Below are 18557 nucleotides of genomic sequence, written 5' to 3' on the forward strand. Positions count from 1 at the left end.
CCCCATGCCCAAGCTGGGCCTGAGACAGGCCATGGATTCCCAAAGGCCCCGTCTGGGTCCTCGGAGGGCTCCCCAGGAAGGGGCTCCCAGGCCAGCTCCTCGGGTCAGACCCTGGCCCTGGGCAGGGACCCTAGGCGAAGTCCCCCAGCCTGGGGCTGCTCTGCCCTGAAGCCTCAAAGCATGTGGTCCCAGAACCGTTCTTCCTGGACGGTCGGGCACTGCAGGGCCAGGGACATCCATGAGGTGGCCTGTCCTCTGCTCCTCCAGCAGTGGGCATCAACCGGTGTGGCTGCCTCCTGGCTGGAGAGCCAGATGGTGTTCCACCATGGCGAAGCCTCAGCTTGTGCTGGCCATGAGGGCATGCCGGCCACTGCAGCCCACGGCATGAGCCAGTCCACCCTTGGCTAAGCATTGCCCTCTGGAGCCCTCGGGAAGGTGGGCACTGGGTGTGGCACCAGGACGCTGGGATGCTGGAGGCTCTGCACACAGGAGTCAGGGAGGCCACGGGTCCTATGGTCACCCCTCTCCAAACTCAGCAAGGACCACATGGAGAGCCTGCTTGCCCAGCCTCCTCTAGCCCCACCAGGCCCCTCAGAACAAGCCTGGCAAGATCCCCATCCCTGAGCCTGGTGGTCACCTGTGCGTCGAGAGCTGTAGTCCCGAGAGCAGGGGTGCGGTGGGGGGTGGGGCCGGCTGCCTGGGGTGCTCTGAGGACACTACCATGCCAGCCTGGCGACCAAGGCGCCACGGTGAGCCCACGGGTGGTGCCTGTGTGCAGGGCAGGGCTACTGGGGGATACAGGCCGGGGGCTGTGGGAGCCGAGGGGAAGGCCACAGCCGATGCTCTTCAGGAAACTGGCTATCAGCTGCGGCTATGGTCAGGGGACGAGGCAGAGGCCGGAACCCTCCTGCTCGACTAGGCCACAGGTGGGCCCTGCCTACACAGGAGGGTGGCTGATGCCATGGCCAGTCAGGCAGCCCTGGTGGAGGGCGGGCTGGGGATCGCCAGCCTGTGCTGAGTCCTGGTGCCTTCATCCTGGCTGTCCATCCCCCACTCCTCCTTGGGCATGTCCTCCAGCCCGGAAGGCCCTAAGACCCTCAGATCTGAGGCCTGTGGACCTCAGGGCCTGGTGGTCCTGCACCTGGGAGCCCAGGCTGGACAGGCCAGCACTGCCGTCCACGGCCAGGGCCCCTCCAGGGCCAGGCCCCCTGGGGTGGGCTTGAGGCAAGAGGATGGGCCAGGGAAGGACACACAGAGGGACAGGTAGAGGGGCTTCCCTGTTGGAAAGCAGTGACAGGGCTGGGGGCTGGGCCAGGCAGGAGGCAGGTGGCGCTTCTGCCCTGGGCCCCACAGAGAGGGGGAAGCTGGAGCCAGGCTGCAGACCAAGCTCAGGATGCTGGGTGCCTGCTGCCCGCTGGTGGCCACCATGGGAGGGCAGGCAGGGTTGACGGGTCCTCGCAGACTCCCAGAGCAGGTCATAGCAGCTCCACCCAGTCAGCCTCAAGTGCCCCAGGGTATGCAATGTGGGTCCCAGACTGCCAAGCAAAGTGGTCTGGAAGATGGCCCTGGCCCCCCACTTGCTGGGCCTGGGTCAGCCTCTGCTCGGGATCCAAGTGAAATGGCTCAATCTGGGGGGCCTGGCAGGGGGAGGCGGTAGCTTGGCCTCCGCTGGGCTGTCAGCAGCACAGGGGCCAGGAGCAGCCTCCCGTGTGAGGTCAGAGCTGGGACCTCAGCCAGCCCCCTCACCCAGTTCACCGTCCTGGGCACTCACTGTGGGCCAGTCCTCTCAAGCCCACACCCCAGGGGACCAGTTGAGGGACGGCCCAGGAGCTAGAGGAGGCCCCAGGCATCCTGTGGCACTCCCAGGGACCAGGCCCAGTATCCCTCTGCTGCCTGTTCCCTCCCTCACTGTGCCGACTCCACGTGGCACAGCAGCAGAACCCACAGGTCTGTGCAGTGGAGCAGAGCCGGCCCCACGCGGCTCCCGCCAAGAGCTCTTGAGGGCGATCAATGCCCGTGGCCTCCTCTTCACAGCCTCTTAAGTCAGGAGTGCCACTCAGCACCTCCACCGTCCCTGGCGCGGCCAGGAGAAGACAGTGCACACTAGACACGCGCTGTCAGTTTCCTCTTCCCGCCCAGGGGAGAAACACAGGAGAGTCCTAGAAGCCACTGGAGGGAGGAGCTGCGCTCTTGGCTTCCCGTGGGGACAGCAGGGAACTGCCCAGTACTGCATGAGCTTCCAGCCCGCCAGAAACGAAGCAGCAAAGGTGGCACCAGCCTCCGGTTTCCCCACTTGACTTGGCGCACGTCCCACGGCGTGTCCCAGCAGGCGCACACGTGTGTGTTGATATATTTATATATATATAAAAGACTATTTAACAGTTAAATATATTCCAACGCAAATGTCTTAGGACAGAGCTGCGTGTCCCGTCATGCCGGTGTGTCTGGCTGGGCGCACGCGCCAGGTCACAGCAGCACAAGATAAATACTCTGGTGCGGACGCAGTTTCCTGTGGTGGGAAGACGCGTTCCTGGTCCTCGGCAGCCTGCCGGAGCCTCACTCGGCCGGGACCTCGTACTTGAAGATGACGCTGAAGAGCCGGCCGCCCAGTCGCTCGGCCAGCCAGGAGTTCTTGACGACAGCCAGCTTGAGGCTTTCGCAGCGCAGGGCCGCGTGGTAGTTGGTGTGAACGGCACGGCCCATGCCCTCAATGACCACCAGGTCGGCGCCACGCTCCCGCACCAGCACGGCCAGCCCCTTGTCCAGGCGGCTTCGGGGAGGAACAGGCAGTGAGGCCAGGCGAGGAGCTGGGTGGACCCCACACCCGCTTCCCATGAAGGCGGTGGCCGGCAGAAAGCTGGCACTCCAACTGGTGAGTACTAGATCCCAGCCCTGGCCCCGGGCAGGACCCACTGCGGGGCAGAGGGCCCGCCTGGAAGCTGCCTTGGTGACTCTACACCCCAAAAGCTCTTGCTACCTCTCCTAGACTTTCCCCTCCCTCCGTGGCTGGAGGTGTGACGAGGGGTTAAGCGGTCCCGAGAATCCCCACCAGGACTAACGTCCCAGAACTCAGACTGTCCCCTCACTTGAGTGGTTCTTTTTCTATTCTAGAATCGGGGAGGCCGGAAGCACTGAACAGAATTGGCTAATTATCCATAGTAATGATAGACACCGAGCTCCTTGTCACTCACGGGGGACAGAGGCTGCCAGACACAGGGAGGTGCCAGGCCGTTCTCACCAGAGCCAGACAACACAGGGACGTTGGCTCTTCAGCCCCAAACCCCCAGGCCCGGACGCAGGAGCCCCAGACCCTGGATGTCCCCACTCTCGCCAGGCCCTTGGAGACAGTGTTGCTGCCCCTGCTGAGGCCAAGCCAGGTCAGGTCAGGGGAGGCCTCTACGTCCCTGACACGGCCCATGCCGTGTCCCTGACACCTGCGTCCTGCACACATCCAGGTGCCCAGAAAACGGAGCCCCGGAGGGAGGAGCCCAGGAGGGAAAGAGGACCCTGGAGGGAGGGAGAAGCCCAGGAGCAAAGAGGAGCCCAGGGGAGAGAGAGGACCTGGGAGGAAAGGAGAACCAGGGGAGGGAAGGAGGACAGGGGAAGAAGGGAGGGTCCTGGAGGGCGGGCCTGCGAAGAGGCACTCACCTGAGGTCCAGGCACGGGGAGCTGGAGCCCGTCTGCACCAACAGCAGCCGCTCTTCCCGGAGGGCAGCGCTGCGGGGCACGAGGCGGTCAGCGCCCGGGGACGGCCCCTCGGGGAGCCTCCCCCTCGGTGACAACCTCCAGCCCTCCGTGCCTGCTCCGCCCCCACCAGCCACACTCACTGCACAACGGGGTCCATGCTTGCGATGCGCTCGGCCACGATGAGGGACTCGCTGTGGGTAACGTCGTTCAGGGCGGGGCCTGAGTTGCACGCCAGGATGACCTGTAGCGGGAGGGCCCAGCTCTTGAGGACCCCGTGCTGCCGCCCAGCATGGAGCCTGCCCCACACCCTGGGCTCTCGGGTGGCAGCTGCAGGTGAGGTGGTGTTGCCCCTGGACCTGGCCAGCTGACCCTGCCCGACCTCACTGCCTACGGCCTCTGCAGAGCTGTGCGCAGAGCCCGCCCTGGGATCTCCCTGCCTTGGGCTGCCTCAGAGTCGGCATCACACCCCAAAAGCTTCTCTCTGAGGCCCTCTCCAGGAGACAATCAGCCTGGCCTCTGTCCTCAGGTCCTGAGCCCTGTGGCGGGAGGCTGGGAGCCATCCACTCCATGACACGCCGGGCCTGGCCACCCCACGCCGCTGCCTGGCCTGCACCTACCTGCCGTGATGCAGGAGCGCGGCCGCCACCAGGGCCCAGCGCACCACCCCACCAGGGCAGAGGAGCCCAGGGAAGGGTCCCAGCGGCCTTGCCACTCACCTCTGTCCCTCTAAAGAGTAGCTCCCTGACAAAGGGGAAGACTCCCAAAATGATGTCTATTCCACTGTTATCTGCGAAAATTAAGGCACATTTATGAGGGGGCCCCTGTAAGAAAAAACCAGGACGTTCAGTCGGGAACAGGCGCGGCCAAGCGGTCCAGACACCCCCCCCCGACTCCCTCGGGGTCGGGCCAGCCCGCTGGGGCCAGGCCTGCTTCTCCAGCAGGGCTCTGTCCTGAGGCCAGCTGACCTCAGAAGTGCCACTACCAGAGGTCAGGCTGGAGGGGGGATGCTTGAGACTCTGGCCTTGGGGACTGTGAGACTGCGTGGGAGAGGAGCCTGCGCCCGGGGCCACCGAGGCCTCCCTGCCCCTACCCACAACCTTCCACCTGGGGCCCCCTCCCAGGCCCTGGGCCTGGTGTCCATCCCCTGAGGGCAGAGGGGGGCACCTCCACATACCTTCAATCTCTGGAGCCACTCGCTGCAGGAATCCACAAGCCACGGTCGCTCTGTGGGAGATGGGGGAGGGCAGTCAGCTGTGGCTGAGCTGTGTAGGTAGGGGACATGCCTTTGCCGACCCCTGGGGCCCTCACCGACCCCCCCCCCGCAGGGAGCCTCTGCCAGGCACCCAGGAGCTCTGGCCTTCGCCACCCCCGCCCTCAGCCTTCACTGTGCCCCACCAGGAGCCTTCGCTGTCCGTCCCAGGGCCTGCACCTTCACGGGGCCCCTCAGCTTTCGACATTCCCCCCAGCCGTCACTGTCCCCGCTGGGAGCCTTCGCCATCCCCTCGGCCCTCACTGCCCCCCAGCAGCTTTCCCTGCTTAAGCCTTCACCATCCCCCCAAGGAGCCCTTTCTGTCCCCCGCCAGCCTCAGTCTTCCCCGGGAAGCAGTGCTTCCAAGCCCCGGAGCTCAGGGACAGAGCTGCAGACGAGGGCGGGCCCGCACCCAGTACCACTGTCCCCTGCTCCAGAGGATACCTAGACCCCTTGGTGATCCAGGGACCAGCCACAGCACATGCAGTGTCCATACCTTGTAGCTTCCTCTTTGCTTCCTCAAACCCAAACTGGGGATCGGATTCCAGGACACTGCAGAGAGGAAGAGATGTTAGAAAAACAACACCCAGGCCCCAGCTCACGCTGCTGCGCGAAAGCCCCAGATTCTTCCTTGCACTGAGCAAACCAGGGTCCCAATGCATGTGGTTGACACCGCCAGCCGCTCAGAGCTCTGAGACCCCAGCAAAGGCTTTAGGAGTGGGAGTGTGGTGCTCACAGTGGCCTGAGCCATGGCCTGGCAGCCCTTCCATGTGGCGGCCACAGCATGGGACCCGCTGGCTGGGCCAGCAAGGGTGGCAAGTGGAGCACCGGGCCACACCCAGGGGTTGAGGCGAGGACCACACCCACGCCCACACCCCACACACTGTCGGAGAAGCTCATTTCCTAGAGGGGCCGCGGGGACGGGGGCAGGCAAGGGCAGGTCTTGCCCCTATGTCCCAGGATGTGAGCAGACCTGGGAGCCCCAGCAGGGCAGGCCAGCTGCCTGCGTGGGGGAGGCTGGGACATGCCCACATGCCAAGGGAGGGCCCGAGGCTTGGCGGGGCCACTGCTGAGGCTGGGGCCTGGGAGCAGCTCTTGGTGATCCAATAATGATGGTTTATTCTGCAGCCACCACAGAAGAGAAGCCTTGGAGGCAGGGTGGCTGGCTCTAGTGTTGGGGGCCTCCTTGGGGCCCGAGGGGACAGATGAGGGCACTGGGCCCTGCACACCCTTGGGGCCTGCCACGTCCCTCCTGAGGCCTTGAGCATCAGGCAAAGCTCCAACAGCACCAAGTGCTCTTGATCCCCGGGGCCCACCCACCTCCTCCAGGGAATAGGGACAGCAGGGCAGGTAGGGATGGCTGGGAACGCACCAGCTCTGGGCCGCGACACCTACTCAGACACAGCCTTGGCCCCCCAGTCGAAGACATTTCCGGCCAGGAGGCCTTTCACCAGGGCCAGCTGCCTGTCCTCCCAGCTCAGTGCGTCCAGGGAGCGGATCACGCCGGGAAAGCACTTCAGCGCCAGGCCGTTCTCCTTCTGCTTCACCTGCAAGGACGCCACACTGGTGGCCACAGTCCTCCGGGCTGTATCTCCTCAGCAGAGTGCCATGAGAAAGGATGCTCACTGAGGACTCGGCAGAGTCCCTGGACCGCAGCCCCAAAAAGGACATAGCATGCCCATGTCTGAGTACTGAGGGGTGGTCAAGATCACACAGTGTGGTTGCCCGTCTGACCTGGAGACCTCAAAGCCCGAGGGGCTGTGCAGCATACGACAGAACAGGGCTTGAGGGCTGGGTCCCAGGAGAGCTTTAGACCCATGAGGCTGAGCTGTGAAGGAGTGGGCACCCACAGACCCACCTGAAACCCAAGACAGCAGACAGGGCGTGCAGGGGCAGGGGAAACTGTGTGTCCCTGACCCTTGACAGTGGTGCCAGAAGGGCCCAAGGAGGGCAGAGCTTCCAGGTTCTAGCAACCAGATGTGGGGCCAAGAGGTTGTTAATATCCGAGGCACAGACAGCCCTGCGAGTTGGGGGTGTTGCCAGCCTGTAGGAGCAGCCGAAGGCAGGCCCAGGGTTCTGGTACTCCACCCTGTAACGACCTTCTTAAGACTCCGAGTGGCCTTGGCTCCCACAGGCAGGTAGCCTGGGCCTCGCTAGGGGAAGCTGCACAGATGTGGGCCCCACCCCTATTGGCTCCAGCCAACTACGGGTCACAGCTCGTCAGCAGAGGCTGCCGCGGGAGGTCTTGGCTAGTAGCCTGTCCCCAGTGCTTGAGCCATGGCCATTCCCAAAACAGTGTGGCCCCACAGGATAGTATGGCCGAAGGAGAGCACATCTGACTCCCACAGGACAGCACAGCTGACTCGCAACAGCACAGCACGCGCTCGCACCATTTGGACAGAGAACAGCACAAGGGACACCCTGTGGTAGCACTTACCTTGGAGTAGGGGTCTGGGAAGTTGAACTCGTTCAGACAGTGCTCCCTTGTGTCCAACAGGCTGCGCACAGTCAGGGTCCCGTAAGCACTGGGGACAGAGCGGGTGGAGGGGAGCTGAGCGGACAGGCCTCACGGAGCCCAGCAGAGCACAGAGGCCACGGGAGGTGCGGCAGGGGAGACTGGCCAAGTGGGCCACACCCGCCCCCAGCCAGTGGGCCTGGACACTGACGGCACGGCGGCCTTCTCCGAGGCGCGAGGCCACGGCACAAGGCGGGCAGCTCGGAAGCCGGACACTCACAAGGGCTGGTGTCTGAGCGTCTGCAGCTTGTTCCAGTACTTCCGTCGGAACTTCTCTGCTCTCTCAGCTGCATCCGCAGAATCCGGCTGGCTCGCCACAGCCCGCTTCACGACCTGCCGACGATGGGGTCCGTGAGCAGAGAGGGCCTGCTCCTGGGGAACCGTGGGGAGCACAGGGCAGGGCTGGCCTCATGGGACCTCCCAGGACCGCGGGGAGCAGCTCCTCCCAGGTTAAGAACCATGGCTGAGGCAGGCCACCGGGGCCCTCTTGGCCACTCGGTCCTCATGGCTACCCTGGGAGGCAGAAGCAGGGGCGGCCCCAGCCCTGACTGGCCCACAGTGAGACCCCAGAATCCCCGCCCCACACAGGGGCCCACTCAGGGTCCAGGGCAGGCTGGCTGGATATAAGGCCTCCCTGCGGGGTTCTGGGGAGAGGTGCTCAGGGCACGGTGGTGACTGCCCACCCCCACACCTCCCAGGGTTGCATAGCCCAGGGCCTGGCGCCTCCTTTGGCCTTGGGACTGGCCCCAGCCCTGGCCTCGGAAAGGGCAGGGAAGTCCAGCCCAGGGTGGTAGCACTGGATGCTCACGGGGCTGATGGGACCCCTGACCTCATCCCTCTGAGAGCGAGGGTCCCGGTGCTGCCTGCGCTTCAGTCACACATCACGTCAGCAGGAAAGTACGACTGCTTGTGGCTTTTGAAACGTCAACACCCTTGAGACCTGCCTCACTGGCCTCTAGTCCCGCCGACCCACCAGGTGAGAGGAATATCCCCCGAGGAGCAGAAGTTCCCCTCCTCATACTCTAAGGCAGACTGAGGGCCTCCGGAAACCTGGTCTGTCCTTGTCGCTGCCAAGGCTCTACCTGGGAACTTCAGGGTAATGACGCCGCAGCCCCACATTGCCAGGGACAGTGTCCAGCACAGGAGCCTGCCCAGGACTGCTCACCCCGTCCAGGGCCTCCTCGAAGCAGGTAAGCCAATACTTGCGAGCCAGGGCATCCTCGGTGAGGTCCACTGTGTCAGGCACATAGGAGGACGGGTCCCGTAGGAGGGGCAGGCTGACCAGTGGTCTCTCCAGTCGGTCCATTTCCAGCAAGTCAAACTAGAGAGACAGGAAGCAGCAGGACCATCACCACGGTGCCCAGAAGGCCACGCTGTCACTTCAGAGCTCGGGTGGGTAGGACTGTCATCGCGGTGCCCTGAAGGCCACACCATCCCCTCGGAGCTCTGGTGGGCAGGCCCGTCACCATGGTGCCCGGAAGGTCACGCCATCCCCTCAGAGCTCAGGAGGGCAAGGCTATCACCACAGTGCCCAGAAGGCCATGTCGTCCTCTCAGAGCTTGGGTGGGCAGGATCGTCACCACGGTGCTCAGAAGGCCACGCCATCCTCTCGGAGCTCAGGTGGGTGGAACCGTCACTGCGGTGTCCAGAAAGCCACTCCATCCCTTCAGAGCTCGGGTGGGTGGAACTGTCACTATGGTGCCCAGAAGGCCATACTGTCTTCTCAGAGTTTGGGTTTCTCCCTCACAATGGAAGAGAACACTACCTTCTGCCAAAGACAAGACCCCAGCCATTCCACCTGGTGCCCCAGTTGTCCATTGGCCTGAGCTAGACACCTCGACTTATCCCCTGGTGTGGTGGTGGGGTTGGATCTACCCCGAAAGACTTCAAGTCAGCTTCCACCCTTCCCTGCCTCATCGCCCCCTGCAGTCACCCCTCGTCCATCACCTCCACAGGGATTTGTGGTTCCCAGGCCGACCTCCCTGGACCTTCCGACTGCCCTAGTACCAGCTTACACCCAGGCTCTCAACACCACCACCACTTCCCTGGCTCCCACTGTACCCCATGCTGCCCCAGAGCTCTGCACCTGCTGTCCCCGTAGTGCCCACAGCCCGTCCTGCAGACTTCTCCACGGCTGCTCCCACATGCTCCCTGTGCCCACAGCCCCCCGCCCAGCACGAGGCCGCCAGGTGATTTTAGATCACCCACCTGCTGGGAAGAATGAACTTGTACGCACCAGCCCCTGAAACTCTACATTCTGGCACAGACAGCGTGGCCAGCCACCTCTCCCGGCCCTCCAGTGACTGTCCACAGGTCGCATGCCTGCATGGCTTTTTCCCCAGGAGCACATCCATCAGCAACAACGGGCTGGAGGCAGCCACATGGCAGGGATCCCGGACAGTGAGACCCCAGCAGGGGACCCTTTCAGAATGCGAACATGCCCACAGGATGGAGCGCAGCAGGGACACGGTGGGCACCTTCTGCCTGGTGAAGGAGTCAGGAGTCGCCCGCGCTCGCCACGGCCAGCACTGCCACTGCTGCGGTTGTGTCCTGCCTCTCTCTAGTGCTGCTCCCACCTCACGGCCCTCCTGCTCTTGGCCAACGGAGGCTCAGGCCCAGCTTGGCCTTTTTGGGGCCACGTAAGCCCGAGGGGGTGATCTGGTCTCTTGGGTGATGTGGGAACTCTCATCTGAGAACTCTCCTAGACACTGTTCTTGTCCCCACCTGACACGGGCATGACGTGTGACCGAGGACTGGCCGGGTGTGGCGTCTCAGCACTGACAGAGGACAGGAGGCCCACAGGGCCAGTGATCCTGCACGTTTCACGAAGCAGAAGCTGAGGTTGAAGATGTGGGCCCCTCCCCCACACAGACCCTGGTGCCTGCCTGGGGTCCATTCCCAGCACAGCCTGGTGCCCAGCCACGGAGGTGTGGGGCAGCATGGTGGCCGGTATGAAGCACCCACTGCAACATGGACAAGAACTACAGGCACCAGAGGTCCCACACAAAAGGTGCATACTGTCTGGAGAAGTGAGGATGACCTTGAAAGCACCCATGCTAACTTGGAGGACCCGCGTCTGCAGCTGAAAAGCAACTTCCCACCAGCAATGCCATGGCCTGCAGGATGCAGGTGGCTGTTACCATGAGCTGTGCGTACAGGTGTGGACAGGAGCTTGCTGAGCAGACTTTGTCCCAGCATGAGACTAGCGGCCAGAAATCATGGCCCGGGGGCAGGACCCAGCCGCCCTCGGCTCCAGGTACAGCCCGGCTCTGTGAACAGGCTCCTGCAGGGGGTGGCCCCTCGCACCACACCTGAGCACACCCTTTACCCACAGGGTGGCAGATGTGCAGCTTCCTGTGCTGTTTCACCATCACAGAACGGCATGCAGAGGGAAGGGGAAGCAGGCCCACCACCTTTCTCCTGCCCCCGGGGAGACCTCGCAAGGCCCCGGGTGGATTCATAGTCAGTCTGCACGCCCAGAAGCCTATGACCTGGGCCACACCAAGGGGAGCTTTTTCAGAGATGGTGGAGGGTGGGCGCGGCCACCCCCCTGGGACCTGGTGGACAGAGCTACCCACCGTGCCGCTCCTGGCCCGCGGCGTGGGACCCAGCTCAGGCGACGTGCTCATGAGCCCAGAGCTGCCGGCGTAGTTCTCGCCCCAGCTGTACTGATTGGGATCTGGAAGACACAAGGTGGGGTACAGGTAAGCGAGACGGCTGGAAGGGCACAGAGCCACTCGCTTTCACGCTGAAGCACTGGCCTGCCACCTCCCCATCTCCTGCCTCACCTCCCAAGGAACCGCTCCCCACCTCCGCCTGCTCAGACCCGCCCTGCCTGTCAGGTGCAGACGCCCTACTCACTGTCGCCCTACTCACTGTCTTGCTCGGCTCCCTTTAAGAATGCGCCGATAGCTCCCAGGTAGCCCTCGTGCCTCAGGAACAGCGCCTGCACCTCCCCCTGTGGCCAGAGCCCGCACACCAGAACATCCAGTCAGTTCCACCTCCATCAGCTCAATGCACGGCCCTGCCCACCCCATGAGCTGTCCCTGACACACCGCTGATGCATGACACTGCACGGGCGGGGGCCTGTCGCTCGGAGGGCCACGAGGAGAGGGGTTCCTACATGCATTACCCTCCACTGCCTCTGCCCGCGGCAGGCTGCGGGGCTGGGACAGCTCTGCCTGGCGCACCACCCTGACCCCAACGGGCCGATCCGAGCCCCAGCAGGCACCAGCACAGGTGTCCCAAGGCTCGCCTGGAGCCTGTCCCCTGAGACACGGACCATGCGCCTCACCCAGCTGCCCCCGGCTTCAGACCCACGGGCCCACAGGGTGCCTGGAACTGGCTGGAAAGAAGGCCCGGGACAACGGCAAGTGGGCAGACAGGAGCTCCTCTGGCCAGGGATGGCGAAGGTATCCCCCACCCCCAGCAGCTTCTCTGGCTCAGTGCCCACCCACTCGGTGTGACTGTGGCGGCCGTCCTGAGGACACTGGGGACCGGGCAGAGGCTGGGTAAGCCAGCCGTCCAGGAGGCAGTGAGCCTGCACCTTGGAGAAGAAGTTGATGCTGTAGGTGATGGTGCGCATGGTCACTGGGTGGCCGCGGATGAAGAAGCCCCCGAAGTACACGCGGTCCAGGCGGTGCAGCCTGGCGTACAGGCAGGCCAGCTGCCCGATGTCGTTGCTGATCATGTGCAGCAGGCTCTTGGCCATGTCCTCCTTGGAGAACTCTGAGGGACACAACAGGACCGGGGGTGGGCAGCTGGTCAGGGGTGGGGGGAGAGAGAGTAGGAAGGAGGGAGGGAGGGAGAGACAGAGAAAGAGGGGGAGAGAGAGGAAGGGAGGAAGGAAGAGGGAGGGAGGGAGAGGGAGAGAAGGGGGGAGGGCGAGGGAGGGAGGGTAGACGTTCGGGTGGAGGCCCGGAGCCAGGGCACAGGGGTGCGAGTGCCATGGGGATGGTTCTCAGAGTGGCCAGCTTTGCTTTCAAGGGGAAGGACATGTCTGCACTCCTCCTGACTCCTGGGAGCCAGCCCTGTGTCCCCAGTGCCACATAGGTGGAATGCCTTGGCTGGCACACCGGCACGAAGCAGGCCTGCACCACACGTCATGGGCGAGCTGCCGTAACTGGGGCTGCCCACAGCGTGAGACCCACAGCGTGAGACCCACCTCTCCCCGACGCCGCAGACACCGTGACAGTGGGGGGGACGCGGCGTCAGGCCCGTGCGTGCCCTCCCACGCCCAGGCGGTACCTCCGTCGGCCGTGGCCGACTTCCCGAAGCTGCTGGCGATGAGGCTGCCGCTCAGCCCCAGGGTCTGGTGCGCCCCACCATACACGTCCCGCACCAGCATGTCCACGTTGGCATGCTGGCCCTGGGAGGCCAGCTGCAGCAGCTCATCGAACTTCTGCGGGCCGGAGGACAGTGGTGAGAGCTGGCCCGGGGACCACCCTCTGGGCAGGCCCAGGCCACCAGACACCCCGGCCCCAGAGGCCAGAGGCCAGCAGGAGGGTCAGAGGGGCTGAGGAAGGCAATGCCTCCTGCTCTTTCAGCCCACCTCAAGCCCGCCACAGGTCCCCAGCCCTCCTCTGGTCTCCCCCGCCACATGGCCTCCAGGCCACCTCTAGCCTCTCTCCAACCACCGCAGACCTCCAGTCCTCCTCTGGCCTCCCCCACCACACGGCCTCCAGCCCTCCTCCGTGCCCCCCAAGTGCAAGCCCAGGACCCCTCCCGCAGCGCTGGGCACCTTTGTTTTGGTGAGCAGGGCCCCGAGCCCCCAGAAGGTGCCGCCTCCGATGGAGCTGCCGCCAATCCACTCGAATCTGTCCTCACTCTCCACCTGGAGCAGAGCCAGGCATGGGTGTGGGCACAGAGGGCCCCAAAGGTGCTGTGGTGCCCCGCCCCCTTCCTGAGAGCCCCTGGGGTGATGCAGCTCCAGAGGCCGCGTCTGTGTGCCACTGAAGGCGGCAGCAGGGCCATCGCTCCAGCAGCCTCATCTCTGTGAACGCCGGTTGCCGTCAGGCGTGTCCCTGTCTCTGTGCCTGTGTTGGCTCTCACACACAGTAAGTGCTGAGTTCCGCTCCATGGAGCCCTACCTACCTTCACGATGGAGACCCCAGAACCAATGTTGACAAGCAGGTAGGGGAAGATGTTGGGGTGGTTTATCTGGAACCGGAACTCGGGGTCAGAATCCTTCTGGTACATGAAGGCCTCGTGCGGGATGTTCTTCAACACGAAGTTGCACCCCTTTATCAAGCACGTCATCACGTCTTCCTTGTCCACCCTGAGAAGGAAGGAGCGGCCCTATAAGGGGTGCAGGCCACGCTAGCCCAATGTACCATCCTCTGAACACAGCTCCTGGCACAGCGAGGGTAGGCTTCTAGGAGCAGCACCCATCAGGCAGCCTGTCTCCAGGAAGGACCCCACAATCTGAGCTGGATGGCCCGTGCCCCTCCACGGCCACGCACACACCCATGGGAATCGTAGGGGACGCTGTGTGTTCTTCCCCCGCCTGCAGGGCCCCACTCACTTCAGCTGCAGCTTCTTTTCGATAAGGTCCTTGAACTTGTAGGCCCCACCCCCCGTCGCCTGGATGACCTTGGTCTCTGTGTTGACCAAGTGGTCCTTGATGAAGTCCAGGCAGGCTTCGATGTAAGTGTTCTCAAACTTGACAAAGTGCAGCCGTGCGGTGATCTCCTCTTGCACAGAAATCTCGTAGGGTGGCTCATGGTCGTGCTCCATGTCCTGGAAACAGGGTGAGGTCTGCAGGGGCCTGGGCATGGGGTGCTGCATGGGGGCCAGACCCCGAGCACTCTGGTATCTCCCCTCACCCCCCCGTGTCAGGTGGCACTCTGGATGCCAGCTTCAGGTCCAGGAGAGACCTGGGAGGGGAGGAGCTGGGGACTGCAGAGAAACCCAGGCAGCCCCGGCAGGGAAGATGCATGCCTTCTCAAGGAGCAGGCAGGAGTGGGTGGCCCCAAAGAGGGCCCTGAAGGAAACTGAGCGTGAGACGGGGAAGGTTGTCTGCTCGAGAGACGTCCAGGGCTGCTGAGGGAATCAAGGTCTGTGGCAGCAGGGGTGATGGTGAGGGTGCTAGGCCCCGGGCGGCTGTGGCCAGGCTCACCTTTCCCGAGTGGTCGAAAGACCTCACTTTGGCGACTTTGTGCTGTACCGTGGAATAATACGCCAGCTTGGTTAAGGATCCACCTGCAGGGACACAGAAGGGCAAACTCAGGACTGGGACTGAGGGAGGCCCGGAGGCCTGAACTCCCACACACAGGGCATCTCCAGCTGCTTCGGGGCCAGCCTCCTCTTCCAAGGCTGGAATCCCTGTGGTCAGGGTGTCTGCGCTGCTTGAACTTAAATGCCAGGGGTACAGAGGAGAGGAGAGAAGTGAGCATCAGGTCCAAACCCAGGCTTGCTCCCACAGCTCTGCTCCTCCCTGGGATCTGACCAGACTGAGTTCAAGAGGTCCTGCCCGACGGCACCAAGTCCCATAGAGCAAAGGGAGCCGTCCTATTTCTGGGTGACCTTGGCTACTCTTATTGGCATAAGAAGACTCTGTTTCAAGCTCTGATCTTGCTAATGACCCAAAGCAATGAGCTGACAAGCCCAGGTTGTCACAATGGGCCACCATCCTAAGAGGGGAGCCTGCCCCGGGGTCTTCCTGCAGATAACAGGGAGGCAGTGGGCCAGAGCGGCACCACACCCTCCAGGGGCTCTAAGAGGAGACACATAGCCCAGGCCCCAAAAGCAGCCAAAGGAAGGTAGCAGAGGTCCCGAGGTCTCCCATGGGCTGAAGTCTCTGATGTTCTCGAGAGGCCACGGCCCGAGAGTGCTGCCCACGACCAAAGGTCGAGCTAAGCCTTGAAAACAGAGACCTTTATGCACCTAAAACTCATTTCAGGGCCAATAAGAGTGGTTCTCAGAGGAGGCATCTGCAAGGAGGGACGTCACGTTGGGAAAAGGCATCTCAAGCTATGGTCTCACTCACAGATCTGAAGGACACAGATCAACAGAAACGAAGATGCAACGCCCCACGCTGCCAACGGCTCCCACAAAGGATGTTTCCACAGGTCTGACACGATAAGGTAGAGACCTGCACGGTGGGAGCAAGCGGGCTGAGGTCACCTTCACACAGTGTTTCTGTGACAAAATACCGGGGGAATATGAGAACAAGTGCTCGGGGCAGGAAATGGACTTGAAAACACGGCAGTGGTGGGGACCAGAAAGCCAGTGCCACCGAACAGAAACCTCCTCCAGAATACACAGCAGCCTATCTCACCCACCACCTGCCAGCTAGGGACAGGCTGGCATGGGCCTGCCCTTGCCCTTGGTGGGCCCTTGCACGGTCTGGCAGCCACATCCAGGCTCCATCTCAGCCCTGGACCATGACCTTAAGCCTCCTCAGCCCTCTGCCCTGCCCTGTCACAGCCTGGCCCAGAGTCTCACTAAAACGCTAGTTGTCCTGTTTACCTCCATGAGTAAATCACTTTGTAAAAAGACAGACGGTGCAACAGGATGAAAATATATTTTAAGAAACGTGTCAAAGGTCACTCTAAACAAACTCCCAGGTTCCAGAAATCTGATTCAGAGCCTGCATTTGTGTGTCAGTTTAATTCATCCAAATCAGGATGGGGCAGGGAGGTGGGGATGGCGGTGGGGGAGGTTGGTTTCTATAAGACACTCACCCTCTCTGCTTGGCAACACCCGGCACGGAGACGCCATCGAAGCGAGACCCTATCGTCCCACTCCCCACACCCAGGATGGAATGAAGGGGCCTGGGCGCGAGTGACACGCAGGGCAGGGAGGTCAGAGGACAGAGCAGTGGGGAGGAGCCTTCTGATCTGTTCTCAGGGACTTTGCAATCGGAACAGATCTGACGGTATAGTGACAAGGCTTGGGTTCGCCAGGCTAGTCCACACTCCATTCTGAGGCAAACAACATCGCCTGACTGGCCAGGGGATCCAGAGGTGCGGCCACCTGTGCCCTCTAGCACCTGAGTCAAGACTTCTGGGTCACCCTGGCCCATGGCCCCATCCTCCCTGCCACCTCTTCTTGTTCCATCTTTCTTTTTTGGGCACCAATAAAGGGTACAGGACAACCCAGCATATACCACAGCCCTGTGGCCCTTTCCTGTCCCAGGTGGCCCCTGAGGGCCCCTCCCCACTGCCCACATAAACCTGAAGTCACCTCAAGGCTTCACAAATGTTCTGATAAACAAGTGTCCCTGATGCTCTCAAAGAGGTGAATCAACTCAGCTGACACTGGTGTCCCCATCTGAGAGAAAAGGGCTCACTAAGAACACAGGGCAGCTGAGGTTTCCGGGACCCAGAGACCCAGGCGAGCAAGGAGGAAATGGGAGAAGCCTGTCTGTAGACAACACCGCTGATGGCACCTTGGCTCGGTGGGTTCCTGGGCTGAGGACCCCAACCTAAGCTGTGACAGCCCACCTGCTGCAGTAACAAACAAAAGGACTCAACGACAGCCAACATGTCCTTCCAAGGACCAGAGACACAGACCAAGAGACCAAGAGAAATGTTCTAAGAGGGAAACATGCCACCACTAAACAGGTCCCTCTGAGTGTCCTTCTGCCAAGAACCCTGGCTTGGCTCATGGTGTTCCAGACCCCCTGGACTGGGCCAGCCCTTTCTGGGTTTCAGCTCTGAGACTATTTGCGAGCCTCCGGTGGCCATGCAGAACATCCAAGGTGGACCCCTCCTCCCAGCTGTCCCCAGGTGGCTTACGCAGGTTCACTTCGACTGCATTTCAGAAACATTCAGTCCTGACCTGTTCCTACCAGCAGAGGCCCCCAGTGAGCGGCAGCAGAACACAGCAGGGAATCCTTCCGAGCACAAGCTCTACTGGGCACAGAGGTCTTGGGGGCGGGGGGACCTGGCTAGGAGCCTCTGGAGAGGCCTGAGAACTCACCACCTCCAGCCCAATAGCCAATCGGTTCCCAGGTTCTATCACGTTTCCCTCAAAATACCTCTCATGGTCATCCTCAGCTGTCGCCAGGCCAGGGCCCCCAAAGCACTGCCCCTCATGAGCTCACTGCAAGGTGGGAGCTAGGACAGGACCAGCCCCCGGAGTCTCCATTCTCACCGTTCTCACTTCCCTGGGGGACACACTCTCTCCCCACGCTAGATACCTCAGAGAGACGGTGCCAAGCCCACCACTCTGGTGACCCCTAGGACCCTAGTGCAGCAAATGCATCCAATGCACCAGAAAGGCACAGCTGGGAGGGTATGGCCCGGGTGTCTCTGACATCCTGGGAGGTGGGAAGTCAACAGTGGCATGTCCATTCATTATGTACTGAGCAGCCAAAACAGGGGAGGTATGGGAAACCACAGTGGCCTACCCAAGGGGAGCATCTCCTAGCAAAAAGCAGCATAGTGGGTGGGGCTGGCCAGGTTACCCTGGCTCTGCCACTTACTGGCCAGGTAGCCCCAAGCAAGTTAGTTCGCCTTTCTGTGCCTTGGCATCCCCATCTGCAAAATGCAGTTAATTTGAGTTCCTCCTCAAGGGGCTGCTGGGAGGTGTCTGAGAGTCAGCGGCGTGGGAGAAGGGTCTGAAACTGGCCTTGTGCACAGTCAGTACTGAGGCAGAAGAGGAGGCAGAAGAGCAGAGCCTGGAGAGGTGGGGACAGAAACGCAGGGTCTCCTGAGGGCCAAAAGACACCGGGGGCTTTTAAACTGGAGGCACGAGTTCCCGAGCTCCAAGTCCACGGTCGTCCGAACTCGTGCCAGATGTCCATTCTCCAAAGAGTGGAGCCTGTGGGTGGAGGTGGGCTGGGCTTCGGACAGGGCCCTGGTCAGCACCGTATACCGAGGCCTGTGCGCGGACTGGCCGGCCCGCAGGCCACAGTTGGCTAGGTCCTGGGTCCGCGTGCGCGCGTTTCGGGGACACTAAGGGATCCCGGGGACTTGCCCTCATCTCCGCCACAAATCAGAACCCCAAATTTCAGGCCAGCCACTGGCCAAGCAGCAAGGCCGAGCCGCCCAGCTGCTGATGTGGCCGAACGTAAAGCCCTCCGCATGGTCCAAGGCCCCGGTCGGCTGCCGACACCCCTCGCGGCGGGTCACGCTGCACCCCCGGCCCGCAGCCCCCCCC

The 18557-nt window shown here is 62.5% G+C and overlaps 1 protein-coding gene across 1 annotated transcript in view; it reads right to left on the reverse strand.

Annotated features, from left to right (window-relative positions):
• Positions 1 to 2338: 2338 nt before the first annotated feature.
• PANK4 (pantothenate kinase 4) overlaps positions 2339 to 18557 on the reverse strand; it is a 16480-nt gene continuing 261 nt past the window's right edge. The window contains exons 2-19 of the mRNA XM_021718183.1: positions 14569 to 14653; positions 13975 to 14189; positions 13545 to 13728; positions 13192 to 13284; positions 12699 to 12852; positions 11998 to 12179; positions 11328 to 11409; positions 11030 to 11130; positions 8617 to 8772; positions 7672 to 7784; positions 7374 to 7461; positions 6332 to 6483; positions 5433 to 5488; positions 4862 to 4911; positions 4404 to 4508; positions 3828 to 3928; positions 3649 to 3717; positions 2339 to 2770 (exon numbers count right to left, since the gene is read on the reverse strand). Of these exons, the coding sequence (XP_021573858.1) occupies positions 2557 to 2770; positions 3649 to 3717; positions 3828 to 3928; positions 4404 to 4508; positions 4862 to 4911; positions 5433 to 5488; positions 6332 to 6483; positions 7374 to 7461; positions 7672 to 7784; positions 8617 to 8772; positions 11030 to 11130; positions 11328 to 11409; positions 11998 to 12179; positions 12699 to 12852; positions 13192 to 13284; positions 13545 to 13728; positions 13975 to 14189; positions 14569 to 14653 (2200 nt within the window). The 3' untranslated portion in view covers positions 2339 to 2556. The remainder of the gene's footprint in view (positions 2771 to 3648; positions 3718 to 3827; positions 3929 to 4403; positions 4509 to 4861; positions 4912 to 5432; positions 5489 to 6331; positions 6484 to 7373; positions 7462 to 7671; positions 7785 to 8616; positions 8773 to 11029; positions 11131 to 11327; positions 11410 to 11997; positions 12180 to 12698; positions 12853 to 13191; positions 13285 to 13544; positions 13729 to 13974; positions 14190 to 14568; positions 14654 to 18557) is intronic.

Source organism: Carlito syrichta, unplaced genomic scaffold, assembly GCF_000164805.1.
Source record: "Carlito syrichta isolate Samal-C Ts95f unplaced genomic scaffold, Tarsius_syrichta-2.0.1 Scaffold311904, whole genome shotgun sequence".
Classification (NCBI taxonomy): Eukaryota; Metazoa; Chordata; class Mammalia; order Primates; family Tarsiidae; genus Carlito; species Carlito syrichta.